This window comes from Sphaerodactylus townsendi, linkage group LG01, assembly GCF_021028975.2.
Source record: "Sphaerodactylus townsendi isolate TG3544 linkage group LG01, MPM_Stown_v2.3, whole genome shotgun sequence".
Lineage (NCBI taxonomy): Eukaryota > Metazoa > Chordata > Lepidosauria > Squamata > Sphaerodactylidae > Sphaerodactylus > Sphaerodactylus townsendi.
The window spans coordinates 71871143-71889408 of NC_059425.1; the positions used below are offsets into that span (position 1 = coordinate 71871143).

General features: G+C 44.0%; 1 protein-coding gene across 2 annotated transcripts in view; it reads right to left on the minus strand.

The window, feature by feature from the left end:
- ZFAND3 (zinc finger AN1-type containing 3) overlaps positions 1–18266 on the minus strand; it is a 202011-nt gene that overhangs the window by 47102 nt on the left and 136643 nt on the right. For both annotated transcript variants that reach the window (XM_048518825.1, XM_048518737.1), the window contains one exon: positions 1572–1745. In XM_048518825.1, coding sequence (XP_048374782.1) covers positions 1572–1745 — 174 coding nt within the window. The remainder of the gene's footprint in view (positions 1–1571; positions 1746–18266) is intronic.

An 18266-nucleotide genomic window follows, 5' to 3' on the forward strand; every position in this document is an offset into this window, starting at 1 on the left:
TGGTCAGACTGTCAAGCACAAGTCCAGAAGCCTGATTTGGCAAGGTGAACTCAAAAACATGCTGTGTTTAGTGATATGGCAGTATCAACTGTCTTAGACAGGAAGGGGTGGGCCAGTTCTCTCCCAGTTCCAAACAAGGCCAGTATCACTGCAGACTTTATCAGCACTTCCAGGTTTACCTCAAGCCCCATTGTCCATGCAAAGCACAGTGAAGTGTATTATCTCACTCGGCTCTCAAATTGCTTGGGATGCCACTGGCAGGTGTGCTACAGAGAGGCAACAAGAATGGCTTGTGCCTGTTGTTGCTTCCAAGAATGTCTCAAGTGAACACGTTTCCCACCCTCCACTCAGCTTGTGGGGATGAATGGGGTAGGGGAAATAAGTCCTTTCACTGCTTAAGGTGGCAAAAGAAGTAGAGTTGGCCCAGGATCACAGAGAAATAAAGTGGTACAACTCTCTGCATTCCCGCAGAAATGACTCCAGTATTTCACCCTGTGCCTTCATTCTGCAGTCTGCTGAACTACAGATGGTAATGTAGAAACTAGAAGAAAGGCATGACATATGTTATACTGGTCTTGTCCCTAACTCTATACTCATCACTTAAACATCCTTCTTTCCCTCTTTCATACAGGTACCAAGATGGGACAATTCTGAGCATGTCTCAGTCTCCTTTCCCCTTGCTTTGTGTGTCACTCCTCACAGGATATCAGGAATTGGTCTTTCACATTACCTTCCACCTGATCCTTTTAAATGAAGGTAACAAAAATGGAACCCACCACCTTCTGCGTGCAATGCTAATGTCCCACCCCCGTGCCATGGTACTTTCCCCTACACAGAAGGTTTACAATAGCATATGTAATCAAAAATGCATTACATAAAACATGAAAGCATGCACATGTTCTCTCAGGAATCCTTCAAAGATCAATTCTGAGCAAAGTTTTTCATCACATTTTGCACGCACACACCCCCAATCACCAATTAAGTGATGGGGCTTAAGCATTCTTTCCTCCCGCTCCCACATGAAAAAGAAATTAGGGTCGATCCCTCTTCTCCTATCCCATTAAGCTTAAAGAGATGCTTTGGTTTATCTTATTTATTTCTTGCAGTTTATTTCTGCAAGAAATAATTCTGCCAATTGGCCATGCTGGCAGGGGCTGATGGGAATTGTAGTTCATGAACATCTGGAGGGCCACAGGTTGCAGACTGCTGCTCTAGGTTGATCCTGCATTGAGCAGGGGTAGCCTTTATGGCCCCCTCCAAATCTATGATTTTAGGACTCCATGACCCTGTGATTATCAGCAACGGCATTTCAACAGACTGATTATGCTTACCTGGATGCATAATGGACCTTTATAACCTAATTCTTCACATACAGATTAAAATGATTTAGTGTATTTATGAACAGATTTTAGTTTTTTATCAGGTTGCAAACACTTCAAACTATTTTACCAACTACATTGCTGCTAGACCGGTAAAAGCTGAACGACAAAGTCACCCAGGTTTCACCCAGACGTGAAAGGGGCTTTCACATGATTGGACAGGTAATTTTAATGGTGGCAGCCAACCCTTACCACAGCGACATGATCCCAGTTCCTGCTGTACCAGCTCCAGTTTTGTTTGGCACTGGAAACACCTGCGTCTGCTCTTCTGTTTGGAACGGCTGATTTCTTCAGGCCTATCAGGACTGTCCTCCAGTAACCGTGGCCGCTTCTCAGGTGAAGCCTCACTCTCCGACTGTGAATCTGCTGTATTGGGAAAAATATATGGAGTATAATGTTAGCTTTTCTTCACTGAGGCCTCTAACCCCAGTCACTAAATTACTGGTGTGCAACTTGCATGCAGACTTGCTTGTAAAGAGCAAGTTGTTTCTTACTCCTTTGCACACATGCATATTCTTTAATAACTAAAACAGGAATCAGATAAGGGATCTGTTAGCTTGGTTCCCTGCCAAATTCCCTTTTTGTTCACAAAATAAATTGGGAAACTCCTCCAGGTTATGACTTCAACTTTGCAATGGCAAATGCAGGGAAACAGTCTTTGGTTTTCATCTCATTTATTTTCTTCTGTTTATCTTCAGACCCTCACCCATGCAAAATATATATATATATATATATATATATATATATATATATATATATATATATATATATATATATATATATATATATATATATATATATATATATATTCTGATTCTACAAAAGCAGCAGAACACAAATTTGTCCTATTTCCCGACTAAGCAGGAAAAGGATTTTTAGGGCACAGTGTGTTAGCTGTAGCTGCAATAACCAAAGGGAGTACATGAAAGCACCATACTGTGTCCCTCTCTCTCTACAAGGATAACAATCTAAATGTAAATGATTATACACAGGCAAGATATACTAAACCACAACATGTACATACTTGCTGAAGATTCAGAAGATTCGGAAGATCTCTTTAAAGCTTGTCATGGCACTACATATTTTAATAAAATTATCTGTACCTTTTCCCACTCAAAGGAAAGTGTTATTATTGTTCAGGAGAGCAGGGGCAAGAAGATGTTTCTTCATGAAGCTATAAATTAAAAGGTACTCCCAGTAAGCACCCATAAGAAGGGTCCATTGAATACTTACTGTGAAGGGCCTTTCTACTGGACGGCTAAGGGGATATCTTGATTGGGTGTCTTCTTCACCACTTGCAAGGAGGCAGGAACCACTTAATTGATTAACGATCCCTTCCTGTCACGTGTCCTAGGCTTTCCTCCTCAGTATTCACTCTGACACAGCAGTCATCACACGCATACCGGACACAGAAGGGATATCCTGAACCAGGAACTATAACATGTAACTACAACTTGAACTACTGCTCCCCGGAATTCTAACTTAACTATACACACTGTGGAGCTCTAGCATTGGGGGTTAATATCAACTAGGGAGGGCCAAGATATCCCCCTAGCCGTCCAGTAGAAAGGCCCTTCACAGTAAGTATTCAATGGACCCTTCTACTGGAGGCGGGGGATATCTTGATTGGGGCCTCCCCGAACGGTGTCCCCTCTATGGGGTGGGTTGAATTAGTCCCCAATGATGTTCTCCAACACCCTCCTTCCGAAGGCTGCCTCGGAAGCGGCAATGGAGTTCAGTCTGTAGTGCCTAACGAACGATGATGCGGATGCCCACGTAGCCGCTTTACAGATATCTTCCACTGATGCACAGTTTCGGAAGGCTGCGTTAGCTGCTGCGCTTCTTATGGAGTGGGCTGTCACTCCGCATGGTATCGTCAGGGATTGAGCCTTGTAGGCTTCGATGATGGTCGCCTTTAGTGTTGTGCTGATCGCCGCTCTGGACCTGGGTAGTCCCAGATTGGGCGGGCAGATGTTCACGAAAATCGATTCTGATTTTCTGATAGATTCTGTTCTGATTAAGAATGCCTTGAGTGGACGTCGAACATCAAGGTTGTGCCAGAGCCTCTCTTTAGGGTGAGTAGGGTTTGGCATGAAGTTAGGGACCACTATTTCTTGTTTCAGATGGAATGCGGAATGGATTTTGGGGCTGAATGTTGGATCCAGACGAAGGATTACCCTATCTGGTAGAAAGCTGCAGAATTTTATGTCCGCTGACAGTGCCTGCAGCTCCGATACTCTTCGCGCTGAAGTAATGGCAACAAGGAATAAAGTCTTCATGCGTAGCCACCTTAATGGTATCGACTGAATGGGTTCAAACGGCGGTTGTGTCATGGCTGTCAGCACAGCGTGGAGTCGCCACGACGGGAACCTATGCACGCGTAGGGGCTGAGACAGTCTGACCCCTCGGAGAAATCCCATCACGTCAAGGTGTTTCGTGAGCGACATGCCCTTGATGGTGGGGCATACAGTGGCTAGTGCTGAGAGTTGTCTTCTCAGCGTTGAACAGCGCAAGCCGAGTTCAAAACCCCTTTGAAGGAACTCCAGAATGTCTCTGATTTGGGGGTTTTCTGGGTCAATACCTTTGGCTTGAGCCCAGTGCACAAACGCTTCTCCAGGATGCGTTGTAGATGTTAACTGTAGATTTCTTTCGTGCCGCCAAGATGGTGCTGGTCACCTTGTCTGAATAGCCCTTGGCTGCTAGTCTCCTACTTTCACAAGCCACGCGGTCAAGTTTAGCCAGCTTGGGTCTGAGTGGCATAAGGGGCCCTGTATTAGTAAGTCTGGGGCCACTGTCAGGAGTAGGGGCTGCCGCGTGGACATCTCTTGGATGGTTGAAAACCATGGCCTCCTCGGCCATCTGGGGGCCACCAGGATGACCTCCATTCTCTCCGCTTGGATCTTCCTCAGGAGTCGTGGAATCAGTGGAAACGGCGGGAACGCGTAGAGAAGTACTTGTGGCCATTTGACTGCAAGTGCATCCGTCTCCAACGCCCTCTGATGGAAGTGTCTTGTCATGAACGTAGGCAATTGCGCATTGTTTGGTGCTGCAAAGAGGTCTATCTGGGGCATGCCAAATACTCTGCAGATCCTCCGGAGCTCCCGAGGGTTGAGCTGCCATTCGCTTTCCAACACCTGCTTTCTGCTTAGCCAGTCTGCTTGGCAGTTCAGTTTGCCCTTGATGTGATGAGCTTCGAGAGACAGTAGGTGTTTTTCCGCCCAGTTTAGAACTTTTGTCACCTCTCGATGCAGTGCTGGGGACCTGGATCCCCCTTGGTTGTTGATATATCTTTTTGTTGCGACGTTGTCTGTTCTTACCATAACGTGTTGGTGTTCCAGTTGTGGGCGGAAATGTTTTAGGGCCAAGAGGACTGCTCTGGTCTCTAGCAGGTTGATTGGGAGTTTGGACTCCTCCTCTGACCATGTTCCTTGAGTGAACTGTTGGTTGAGAGTCGCTCCCCAACCCATGAGGCTTGAATCCGTAAAGAGTTGTGGATGGGCTATGTGGAGATACCGTTTGCCCTGAATGAGACTGCGCTTGTTCAGCCACCATCTCAGGCTGATGCGGACCTCTGTCGGGATGGTAATTTTTCTGTCCCTCTTCTGGATGATGTCCCACTGGAACCTTCGAAGTATCTGCTGTAGTGGTCTTGCGTGGAAGCGCGCCCACTGATTTAAGTCCATGATGGAGATGAAGAGGCCCAGGAGGCTGGCCGCCTTGAGCAGAGAGGGACGTGGTGACGCAAGCAGCGCTGCCGTTGTTACCTGAATTTTGTGGATTTTTTCTGGAGGGATGAAGAACGCGTCCTTGGTCGTATCCAAGATTGCTCCCAGGTGTTCCAGTCTTTGGCTGGGAGTCAGCGAGCTTTTTTCTTCGTTGATTATGAATCCGTGAGATTGTAGCACTTCCTGAACTTTGGTCACGTCTTCCCGTGCTTGCTGCTTGGACTTTGATCTGATCAGCAGGTCGTCCAAGTATGGATGTATATGTATCCCCTGTTCTCTCAGCTGGATGAACGGACATAGGAGAATTTTCGAGAATGTTCTCGGGGCCGTGGCCAGTCCAAATGGTAATGCCCTGTATTGGAAGTGCTGCGCTCCCACTGAAAACCTTAGGAATTTGACCATTCTGAGGTTTAGGACCGCTCTGCAATCCCCATTCCGCTTAGGCACCGTAAAAAAGTGAGAATATGTGCCGGAGAACCTCTCCTCTGTAGGGACCTGTTCTATTGCTTGAATTGCCAGGAGGTGAGACACTGCCTGAAGTGTCCTTTTGGTTTTGGGGGAATTTCCCGACGTTGGAGAAGGGATGAATTGCTGCTTTGGGAACTGTAGGAACTCTATCGTGTAGCCCTCTGAAATCACCTCCCTGCACCATCTGTCCACGTGGGCGCCCAGCCAGGCTGTCGCGAAGCTGGTTAATCTTCCTCCCACCGGAACCTCCATGTAGTCATTGTTTCTTGAACTCGGGTTTGAAGGGCTTGCCCTGTCTGTTGTTTGTTCTAGGGAAGGGTTTGTTCTGAAAGGAACTCTGCTGTTGCCATCCCTGCTTGTTCCCTTCCCTGGGGAACCTAGGTAGGACACTGTTCGATCTAAAGGTGGTGCGGTTGGTGGAGGAACTACTTTTTTCTTGTCTGACTGCCTTGGGCATAGCTTTCTTTTTATCCTTGGTTTCAATAAGTACCCTGTCTAATTCGCTGCCGAATAAGGCTGTTCCGCGGTAAGAGTACGCCGCTACCACGTTCTTGGAGCGTGCGTCCGCTTGCCAGGGGCGCAGCCAGGCATTGCGTCTGGCAATCATGCTAGTTGCCATGGCTCTAGCCACTAGGGCGATGGCGTCTAGGGTGGCATCTGCAATGAAGGCGCTTGCCATGAGAACGCGTTCCACCCCCTCTCTGGTGGCGGTGTCTAGTTCTGGAATCCTTTCCAGGACCCTCTTGAGCCAAACCATGCTGGCCCTGGCAACAGTTGATGCCGGTGTAAGGGTCTTAGTTGCTGCTGCCAGCCATTCGTGCGTCTTTCTTAGTGCCGCCTCTGACCTTCTATCCAGGGGATCTCTGATGTTCCCCTCCCCCTCCTTGACTACTAAGTCTGCTGAGTGAAGCGCTGCCACCGGGGCATCCACTGGGGGAGCTTGCAGCATCGTGTGGAATTGTGGGGGCATCAAGCAGGCCTTCTTGAAGGAGGGGGGAAGAGTTTTGTGAGCTGCCAGTTTCAGCCACTCTTTCCTGATTCTGCTTACAAAATATTCGGGGACTGGGAAGAATTTTTCCCCCTCCTGGTCCTGGGGGAAGCAGTCTACGTTGCCTTTAGGGAACCCTGTGAGAGGCTTGGCTGGTGTGGAGGGAAGGTCTGGGTCAGGGGAGGGTCTTCTGCCCCATCCTGGTCCTGTAGGTCCAGGGCTGAGATGGCTTTGGTGATAAGTAGCTGTAGGTTTTCCAGCTTAAAGAACTTAGGGGCCTGTTCAGTTGTCTCTATTGGACTTTCCTCTGTATCTGAAAATCTGGCTCCCCCTGTGCCCTCTTCCTCCGCAGCGGAGTCCTCCTCCTCATCTGGAAACTCTAAGGGGTTTCTGTAGGCCAGGTCTACCCCCTCCCGGGATGGCTCTTCTGTGAAGCTGCGATTTGGCCTGACTGACGCCCCCTGGCGTTCCCTGGCATTGAAAGCTTTCTCTATCTGTTCGCTCAGAAAGCGCGCGAAAGCTGCTGGCGGGGCGGATTGCCAGGCCGCGACAGCTGCCGCCGCGGGGTCTGGCTGCTGACTGGCGCCGTTGTGTGCCTCCGCCCCTCCCCCCTGGGTCCCCGGGCACGTGCCTTCCAGGGCTTCTACGCCGTGGGGCTTGAGACTTCCTCTGTTTGGGGGGAAACCGGGGACTCCGAATCCCGCATGGGGTAGGAGGAACCGGCAATGGAGCCGCCTGGATTGGCTGCGCCCTCGGAAGGCGCATAGCTCCCAGCAGTTTCGGTTTCGCGGGCGCTCCGTCCTTCTCGCTGCCTGCGTTTTTAGCCGTTTTCTTCTTTGCAGGCGCTTGCTGGGGTGGCTGCTGCGCTTCTGCAAGTGCAGCTTTGTTTCTCGCAGCTCGGGTCCCTTCCGCCGTCGTTCTTGCGAACCCCTCCCGGGGTGTGTGTGTGTGTGAAGGAGCCGGTCGCCATGTTAAGGCGGGAACCGTTGGGAATGGCGGGGTTTCGTTTTCGTTTTCCCCAGCACACGGCCACCTGCTTCTAGCCACCTGCTTCTAACTAATCCTCCCCTCCCAGTTTACTCACGTTTGGTGGAGTGGGAAACAGGAGGGAGACAGAATTGCATACACACGCACTATACTGGATGGAAGAGCTAGAGCCCTGGGGAGCTAGTGAAAAACCATGCACTCCCTACAGGCAGGAAAAAATACTGAGGAGGAAAGCCTAGGACACGTGACAGGAAGGGATCGTTAATCAATTAAGTGGTTCCTGCCTCCTTGCAAGTGGTGAAGAAGACACCCAATCAAGATATCCCCGCCTCCAGTAGAAAGGAGATTCTCATCACACATTAAGTTCGTGTATTCAGAATACTACAGTGAGCATAAGTACTCTCAAACCCATTATCCATTTCAATAGATTACATGGGCATATTTTCCAAGTGGTGGTCAAATGGTTGGAATTCTTTGCAGGAATCACCATGGGAAGGGAGGAAAATCGAACAGGAAGATGGCATCTTGCTTCTGCCATTACTGAGACACATCAGCAACTCAAGTCATTTCATAGGGCTAAAGCTTTGCTCTCTGTATCTGAGCAAGGCTCAGAAAGAACTTAGATCAGGATGGAGGTATGATGGATTTATTTTGCATGCAACGTCTGGTATTATTTTACTGGCACACTATCATGTTTCATTCATGAGAAGAGAAAGAGAAAACATATATGACACCACTGAAGAACGTAACTGCTTCAAGACAAAATTAATGCCTCTTTCCTTTTCAAGTCACATACAATTTTGCCAACTCTATCTAGAGCATTTGCATACAAACAGGTTTGCTGTTGGCCTTCCTTCTGGAATCACCTAAGTAAAAATAAGTTTCCAGACAACTAGAAGGGTGCTCCCAACACAAAGGGGCTCCAGAAGAATGGAACAGAACAAGCAAGGCAGTAGCATATGAAGGATATGCAATGAGATTATTTTTCTTCTCCCTGTAAGGAAGCAAGACTGGCAAGTACAGCTGTAAGGGGTGGATATACAAGCCCCTATAGAAGTATCCAACATACTGCATGAGAGATATTAGATTGCTGCAGGTTATATTTTGCCAGTCTGGAAATACACTGCTCTAGTTTCTTCTGGGCACAATTCAAAATTCTGTTTTTGTCCTTTTAAGCCTTCAAAGTTGGCCACCATAGTGTTTTGGATGAATGCTTCCTGTTGCCATATGAGCCTGTCCCAGATGTTAAGATATTCTGCAGAGGCCCTGCTATGAATGACTTCACCTTCTACAAGAAGGTGGAGAGAGACCAGAGCCAGGGCCTTTTCTGTAGTGATGCCTGGCTTGGTGCTGGGCAAACAGTTCAGAAGAGATAATTTCAGCATATTAAGTTTTGGACAATGGACACTGTTATTTTACAATGTTTCTTTAGCAATAATCTTGCTGTGATGATCATTGCTACTCTGACATTGGTTACATTTTTTCCTGATCTAAAATTTTCCTGTTGCTTTTACAGCTGGTTCTATATTATGGTTGCTGATGTCTGAATAGGAAATGTTTTTAGTTGTAGTTCCTTTGTTATCTTTTTACTTGTTTAATTGGTCAACATTTTAAGTATTATGTTTTGAACTGCCACAAATATTGTTTTTATGGAAAGCTGTAACTACAAATATTATAAATCAGTGTATAAATATTATTTATCTGTACACTTTCCATGCAAGGCAAGAAGATATTTATCAAAGAGAAGGCCGTGCAGAATAGTAAAATGACATTATGGTTGATAAATGCATGTGATAGACCCTCAACCTCAGTGACCTGCTTAAACCAATGAGGAGGCCATTATAGGTTTCCTTCCATCATACCTAATAGTGTTAGATACAAAACATCTGTAATTTTAGTCCACATATTTATTATACAAAATATAAAGTGTGACGATGGTCTTAATTTTAAGCGAATTAAATGCATATACAGGATTAAAGGACTGAGGTCAGGAAACAAGGGCTGCTTTGTGTGACCCACTAGCTTTGCATATCCAGTTGGACTTGTGGCAGCAAGCATTTTTGCTGTTGCTTAACTGAAAATCCTCCATATTTCAACATACTTTTCAAAGCTTCCCTTTTATTTTATGTTGTAGTCCACCCTGAGACCTTTGGGTATAGGCAGACTAAAAATGCACACATACACACAAACAATAAATGGATAAATAAATAAAATTACACAAAATGGCAGGACTGTTATTTAAAATACGCTCCATTGAGTACGTGAAATTCAGCTGCACTGTTCTTTGGTACAAACAGAACAGAAATATATGTTCCATACACCAAAACATCAAAAAAAACCCTGGATAATTACAGGACAAAAATCAAGAATTTGGTTATAAGTAAAGAGCTAACGAACACACACTTTAGGTGCTAACACAAAGTTGATATTCCCAAGGGATAAAAATAAACTTTGCACACCAACACTATATAGCCAGGTAAGTTATAATGGGAGTTGGATAATATAGCCATTAAGAACATATATTCTCTCCATGTAGTGGAATGAATTATTAAATGAAAGTTATATGTAAACTATCTCAGGAGATATTGAGGGAAGGGCAAAAGAGAAGAACAAATACCGCTTGAAAATACGCTGCTTGCAGCTTGCCACAGCTTAAGTGTAAACTCAATAGAGTGGCAAAGAAATAAAGCTATCTTTAATGATCTATCGTTCCATGAATGCAGGTTCTTCTAATTAGTCTGCTGGATTGGAAAACAGGAGAACTGGCTAATTTAACGCAACAGTTTTTAAATCACAATCTTGAACAGAAACAAACTGAATAATATCCTTAAAAACGGGGTTGTCCCCAGCTGAATGTTACATTTGTTCCTACTGTCATTGTTCTTGTCTTCATTACTCTATATCCCCCCACTCTTCAAATTTCCAAATAAATTGTGTTAGGACTGTCGGAGCTGAAATTCACTCTCTCAATCTCCTGTCACAGCAGTGCACAGCCTGCGCATACACAGCTACACTAACAACCACAGTGCCACTTTCCCTGATGTTTCAAAAAATTGTTTCCCTTGACAGAAATAAGTACCTGAAAGATACAGACAGGAATTTGTAGATGGAGAGAAGGATGTAAGAAAAGGACAGCAAGTACCATGGAGAAAGAAAACTACTCCCCTTCCACATCTGCTCCAGTATGAGACTAGCCTGTTTAATCCCCAACATGACAATGGAAATTTGCGGCACTCTGTCAGGATTTCTTCAAGGACTTATCACAACCTAACAGATTGACATTTATGATCCCAGTGGCCTGCAAAAACATCAGGAAGGGCAATACCTAATGAACAGAACATTCAAACATCATTGATACAGCTTTTCAGACCATTTTTTTAGATGCAGCTTAAGCCTTAAACACAAAAACCAAGAGTTCTTCACAGCAGGCATAGGTTACAGAGGGAAGAAGCAGAGGAAAAAAAGAGGACATCAGGAATGCAAGGTGGCAACAATCCATGAACCCTACCCTTCAGAAGATGGTGCCAAGAGAGGGGATGAATAGGAGACCCTTACTCTGCCACTGATTTCAAGTATCCCAGAGAAAAGAGTATCATGGCACCCAAATCAATGATATACCACCCAAAACATGATTAAAAATTAAGAATACAGAAAATGTTCTATACATTTGGGTGCTGTGTGGTTTCCGGGCTGTATGGCCGTGTTCTAGCAGCATTTTGCTGCTAGAAAACGGCCATACAGCCCGGAAACCACACAGCACCCAAGTGATTCCGGCAGTGAAAGCCTTCGACAATACATTGTTCTATACATGCCTATAAAACAGATGAACCAAGAAAGTGTGCAATAACATTTAGTGCCACCTGAACTTTTTTTTGGCACCACTCGTATTACAAATATGAGTAAACAGCATACTTGTTATACCACCACTATGCGCTGCAGTGAACAGGGCAACTCATTCAATGTCAAGTTTTTTAGATATGCAGGTGTAGCACTAGCCACAACACAACTATATAGTAGTGCAATATGTCTCCATATTTTTAAAAATAAATTCTGTTCTTCACAATTAAACATATTCTCTTATTTTCCCAATTTTTTAGATTAGGACATTCTTCTGCTTTCCAAGCCCTGGTGGGTTCCCACTTGTATTTTATATTTATACTTGTAAATTATGGCATAAGATAAATATGTGCTTTGGCATTCATAGGCTTTGTGTAATTTTCTTTACCAAAATGGGGCAATCTGGGGAGTCTCACTGTATATTACTGCAAAATGTGCTTTTAGAATTCATATTTGGAGGTTACTGTTTAATAAGATGATGTACAAAGACTTATATTACTTTGTAACCTCACGCAGCTTGTCACTAAGCAATAAAGTTACACGAGAAGCGAAAAACCACAACTTACAATCTTAATGATCAGTCTGACGTTAGATTCAGAGAGTTTATGTAGAATCAAGCACCCTATTTACCTGAATGTCTGGTTCTTTTTTATGACTTGTCAAGAAAAATAAGCAGTTTTAAAGTCCTCCTATACAGTAAAAAAAAATCTTTATAACCTTTTAAAGATGGGTTGTCTTCCTTTCAAGTAATCTTAGAGGGACTCTTCTCGTGCTAGAAATTGCAGTATCACCTTCCCAAGACTACCTTCTTTGTTATATGCCCCAAGCTTAGCAAGGCATAACAGGAATAATGCTGTGCTTTTCTACTGGTTGGAATTGCTGTTTAATATTAAACATTTAAAGAAGAAGCTTAACACATCAGAATAATTCAACCAAAATGTTTTCTCACACAGATATAATTTCTGTTTGGAAAGCTATTGATAACTCTTCTGTGTTATAATGTGATCATTTTTATGTCCACCTTAAAAAAAACATGTATTTTAAACTTGTCTTCCGCAAATACATTTACAATAGGCATTTTAGGACTTTGAATATACTAAAGAACTGTCCATGTAGATGTGAAAGTCTTTTAAAAAATCAGAACATAAAACTTATTTCACATATCTGGTTCTTTTTGCTACCACATACCACACAGAATAAATCAATACAAATGATAAGAAAACATAACACGTAGATGCAACGCAGTTTTGCAGCTAAATTATTATAACCCCCTAGTTTCCTTTCATATTATAGTTTAATGCATTTTCATTACAGCTGGTGGGAACTGTCAACATCCAAGCACTGTGAGAGGTAAAGATACCATAATACTTGGTAAAGATACCATAAACTCTTTATTTCACTTTAAATAATCAAGAGAAACCAAAATATGTGGTGCATTCGTGAACCATTACGATGCATGAAACTTTACAAGACAAGAGATGGGATTCCACAACAAAATATTTCCTCTCTTCTGAACAGGAGAGATGAAATCTAATATTTTCTGGTTAGCCATGATATGAAGTATCCTCCAAACTGCAATGCCAACTGTCTTGCTAACTTGTACTCAAGAGGCCACACAGGACTATGTATCACTGTAGTGCTGTCTGTTAATTTCTCTTTGAGGCTCCAGATTCTGCTGACTTAATTAAGGATCCAGATCAAGTTACCTGATCATTTCCTATTATAGCACTTTCAAGTTTATTATTAGGTTTATTATAGGTCAGTGATGGCGAACCTTTTTGAGACTGAGTGCCCAAATTGCAACTCAAACCCCCCTTATTTATCACAAAGTGCCAACACGGCAATTTCACTTGAATACTGAGGTTTTAGTTTAGAAAAAAGGTTGGCTCTGAGGTGCGCGTTACTCGGGAGTAAGCTTGGTGAAGCAACTGTGCAACACTTCGAACGGGTGAATCATGTCCCTAGGAGGGTTTACTCAGAAGTAAGCCCCATTGCCAGCAACTGAGCTTACTCCCAGGTAAAGAATCGCACTTTAGTTCTTCCCATGAAAATTAGTGGGGTTTAACAGCGCTAAATAGGGTTACCTACATTGCTTCCCCAAAACTAGGTTTTAGGTTTAATGTTAATAATCTCCCAGAAATAATTACACTATTATCACACTGGGGGCATGGTGGGGGAAGGGGGTGTGTGGGGGGGAAGAGGGAAATGAAACTTTCGCTTTCCAAAACCCAATAACCCCCCCCCCCACAAAATAGAAATAAAAAGGTAGTCAAGGAAGGCAATCCTAAGTAAGAATGCAGTGCAAGGGGTGGGAAAACTTCAGGAAAGCTAAATTGGTGGAGCAGTCATCTGATCTGCGGTTTTTCCTTCACATGTTATCACAGCACTTGACTTCCCACAAAAATGCAACAGGAACATAAAAATAAAAGCAGTTCTAGAAAAGACCTTGGTGTGCTTTTAAAAATATCCTAAATGCATCACGGTTCCTCCACCCTAGGCTTGATTTGCCTAGGGCTATTGGAAAAAGACTTGTGTCTGAGAGTTTCCCCAGTGTTTGGAAAGGCATGCTTGTGGAATGCTTGTGGAACATGTAGCATTTCTGAGAATGCCACCTGAGGTGGTGGTCCTGGACTTCAACCTGTTACCTAGCAACCTAAATTTAGCCTCCAGAACCTCCCGGCTATATTTCCCAATGTCATTGGTGCACAAGTGTACCACAACTGCTGATTCCACCCCAGCATTGTCTAACAGCCTAACTAGATGAAGCGTGATATCTGCAACCTTCACACCAGGCAGGCAAGTCACCATGCGGTCATCATGCCTCTCACAACCCAACTCTCTACATTCCTAATGATCGAATCACCTACTATGAGGCGCCCCCTATCTCCATGAGGGTTATCCTCGGTGCAAGAGGATAGCTGATCACCGGCTAAGGAAGGGGTCCCATCTAAGGGAGCATCTTCCACCACCTCAGACTGGCACCCTCCATCCCCCAGACTCTCATTCTCCATGACAACTGAAGAGATGTCACCCTGGGAGTGGGACCCGGCTGTTAGGTCTCTGAAAGCCTCATCTGTCACCCTCTCTGCTTCTCTCAGCTCCTCCAGGTCTCACACTTTGGCTTCAAGAGAATGCACATTTTCCCTGAGTGCCAGGAGCTCATTGCAGCGAGGGGACACCCATGACCTGTGCCCTAGTGGTAGATAGTTGTTCATGTGACACTCAGTGAAAAACAATGGAAAGCCTCCACATCCCTGCTAGCTTCCTGCCTTCATATCTAACTCTGTTTAGATATTCAAATATTAAACTTTTAATGAGTGCCTCCCCCCCCCCCGAGCTTTTTGTACCTTCTACAATTCCTCAAAGTATGTCCTTATTCAGCAAAACACCTGCGTGCACCATTAGGCACGTGCCGCTTCTTCCAGAGAGTGAGCAACAGAGCTAATAGGAAACCCCGCCTCTTAGCAAGCCTCACCTCTCAGAAGCCTGGAGCAAGCACACAGCCAGAACAAAGAAAACAAGAAAAAAGCCCCTGCCAAAAACACACTGTTAAAAGATTTGGTTTTGAGAAAAGCCCTCCGAAAAAAAACCCCGAGAGCTCACCTAGTGCTGTTTGCTCCACTTCTCCTCTTCACTGCTACTCCTCTCAGCTGCTTCCAAAAAGAAAAACTGGAGCTCACCTAGTGCTGTCTGTTCCACTTCTCCTCTCCCTGCTACTCCTCTCCTCTGCTACTCCTCTCTACTCTCCTCTGCTACTCCTCTCTGCTCATGATGCAAGATGCCATATCTTAGAATAAGGCATTTTATGTTGAAATCATGGCCATTTTCCAATTCCTTTATATTCCAGCCTAAGAGAACCAATGAAAAGTATGCCAAGGATCTCCATATTTCATCCGGACAGGGAACTGAACTGTCTTTCCCAAGAGATGCAGCAATATAGAAAAGATAATACAATTGATATCAGAAATAGGCAGCAAAACTGAGACACTAAGATTCCATCAACATCCATCAAGGGATTCTGGTACATTATCTTCAAGCCTCTATTAGCCTTTGCTGTGTCAGTGCAAGTCCTAGACACTTTATCCTGTTTATAATTGCTGATGAGCAGTAATAAGGCCTCTCTGCGCCTCAGCTCCTGTACGTTCCAGTTCACTGCTCACCTATTAGGTAATAACTTTTATTTACAACCTTGCTTGATGTGCTGTTCTATTAGTACAGTTGAGAATTGAGGAGGGCAAAAATGTGTCATTAATGGGCACTGTCACTGCCAGGACTGATAATGTACAGTGTACCTTTGTGAGTCTTCTATCATCCAGTGAGAAGGCTCTAGGATGGCTGGATTCATACTTGAGTGAACACTCCACCAGATTAAGGCACTAAAGAGCACCTTGAGAGATTAAACTAAGAGTAAACAAACCATCTAAAATTTTTTTTAAAATAATAAAAGCCTAACCTTTTTTACATTGGTAGCACAGACACTTTACCACTGCAGAGCAACAGACTTCTAATTAATTGCAAGAACAGAGCTTTTTCTTCTTGTTGGACATCTCACACATCATTAATATATCTATATTCTGTTATATTTATTTATCTATATTCTAGAGCCCTTCGGGGATGGGGCGGTATAAAAGTTTAAACAATAAATAAATAAATAAATAAATAAATAAACGCAAAATACCACTGACTGACTGACTGACTGACTCATCAAAAGAATTCAAAAAACACCGAACCTACAATGTTGAAATTTGGCATACTGGTTCATTATGTGGTTTAGTGCTAAGAAAGGATTTTTCAAAATATTTAGTTTTACTCGAGTTATGACACATTTACTGTTGAACTCTGGCCATCTGCGTTACTGTTGCACTCTGAGCATCTGCACGAACATTCTAAAGGTGACAGTTAAAAGCCTGCTTGCCAAGCTAAAGGATGCCAATCTAAAGGGGAGTAAAAATGATTAGTTTCACAGGAGATTTTAATGAAGGGCACTTTGACGCTCTACTTCCATGTGTCGAATCGACAAGTTCTGATAATGCCCACCAAACAACAAAGAAAATTGAGCCAATGGTGGCCCAACTGGATTCTACCACCGACCTCCTCACCGCTTTCGAACCTGTTCTTTCTGTTGAAACAGCTAAAGGGAGGAGAGGGATTACATGCAGAAAGTGATTTACAGATTCGATTAGAAAAAGACAACTACAGGAAGCTGCTGCAAAATATGCGAAAAACAACCCAGTTGTTCATAAAGAGGCTGTGAAAAAGTATGCTGAATGTCACCCCGAAGTTCACAGATAGGCTGTGATGAGTTATGCTGAATGTCACTCCGAAGTTAATGGAGAGGCTGTGATGAAGTATGCTGAATGTCACCCCGAAGTTTACAGACAGGCTGTGATGACGTATGTTGAATGTCACCCTGAAAATCATAGAGAACCTGTGATGAAGTATGCGTAGCAAAGTACGGGTGCCCTGCTAGTATATATATGAAAGAGGAAGTTTAATATGCAGCCAAGAACCAGTGGCTGGATTTGGTATTTCTACATACTTATTTTCTAGGATTTCCAAGCAATCTATCATCTTTAGAAGAATTAATGGCTGTAGGCCATGCTGCCCCTAAATTCAGAAAACTCAACTCAGGAGTTAGCCAATCAGCCTTGCTCACTACAGTGGGACTATATCACACACATTTAACAAAATTGTGCTGAACATATATAAACAGATGTAGCTGGTTTATACAGGGATCGGTCCCCATAGCTCAGTTTTGCCTTGTCTTACTGGAAGCAGTTCTCCCAGGTGTTAAGCAGAAGATTTCTCTCAACACTGACTTGCTGAGATTTTTTAACTGGTGTCGCCAATAACTGAAGTTGGGAATTTTTCCAAGAAAAGCATATAGACATATTCGTTGTCTGGCTGGAACTATTAATCTTGCAAGAGGTAGCTGCAACTGAGGTATTACCCTAGCCGTAACAGGAAAAAACTTGCATGCACACATAACTAAGGTTCTTCGGAGGAGGACCTGTTGGTGATCCCTGGCCCTAAAGCAATAAGGCTGGCCTCTACAAGGGTTAGGGTTAGTGGAACAAGGGTTAGGGTTAGTGGAACAGGCTTTCGAGGGAGATCAGGGCCCTGCAGGACCTGCAGAGTTTCCGCAGGGCCTGCAAGACAGACCTGTTCCACCAGGCACTTGGAAAGCCTGGTTAAGGACATCGCTGCCATTCCATCTGGCCTCCCATGGGCACAAGGGTGGGGAGGGGGGAGGGATATGATGCCATCTGACGCGATATGGTTCCTGGTTTTATTGATGATTCAGTTGTTTTACATTATGTTTTAAGCTGTATTTTATACTACTGTTGTTCATTGCCCTGAGCCCTTAGGGGGAGGGCGGTTTAGAAGTCCAATAAATGAAATGAAATGAATGTTCATGGAACAAGCTCTGTTTAGGAACAAAAGCAGTTTTGGAGGGGATTGGAGGTAAATGCACAGCTACAATTTTGTAAGGAAAACAAAATCTGGTGGAGAGAAGCTGTACTGAAAAAATGAGGGGCAAAAAAAGAGGTATATTCTTCCTTCTGAAGAAAAAACCTACTTTTCTTTATACAAAGCCATAAGCTTGAGACCCAACACAAATACAACACCTTGAAATCAGACTTCATTTAGTTTTGAAAGAAAGACATTTCTAATACTAGACTACTCAAATCACAAAATAATGGATGGATTTGTTGCAGCAGAAAGGATTCATGAAATTCCCTTTGGTCAGGTCATCGGCCTATCAAGGTCAGTTTTGTCTTCTTAGACGGGCAGCAGCTCTTCAGGGCCTCGTGATTAGGTCTTTCTCATTAACTAATTCTTTTAACTGGGAAGGCTGGGGAATGACTATGGGGTCTTCTG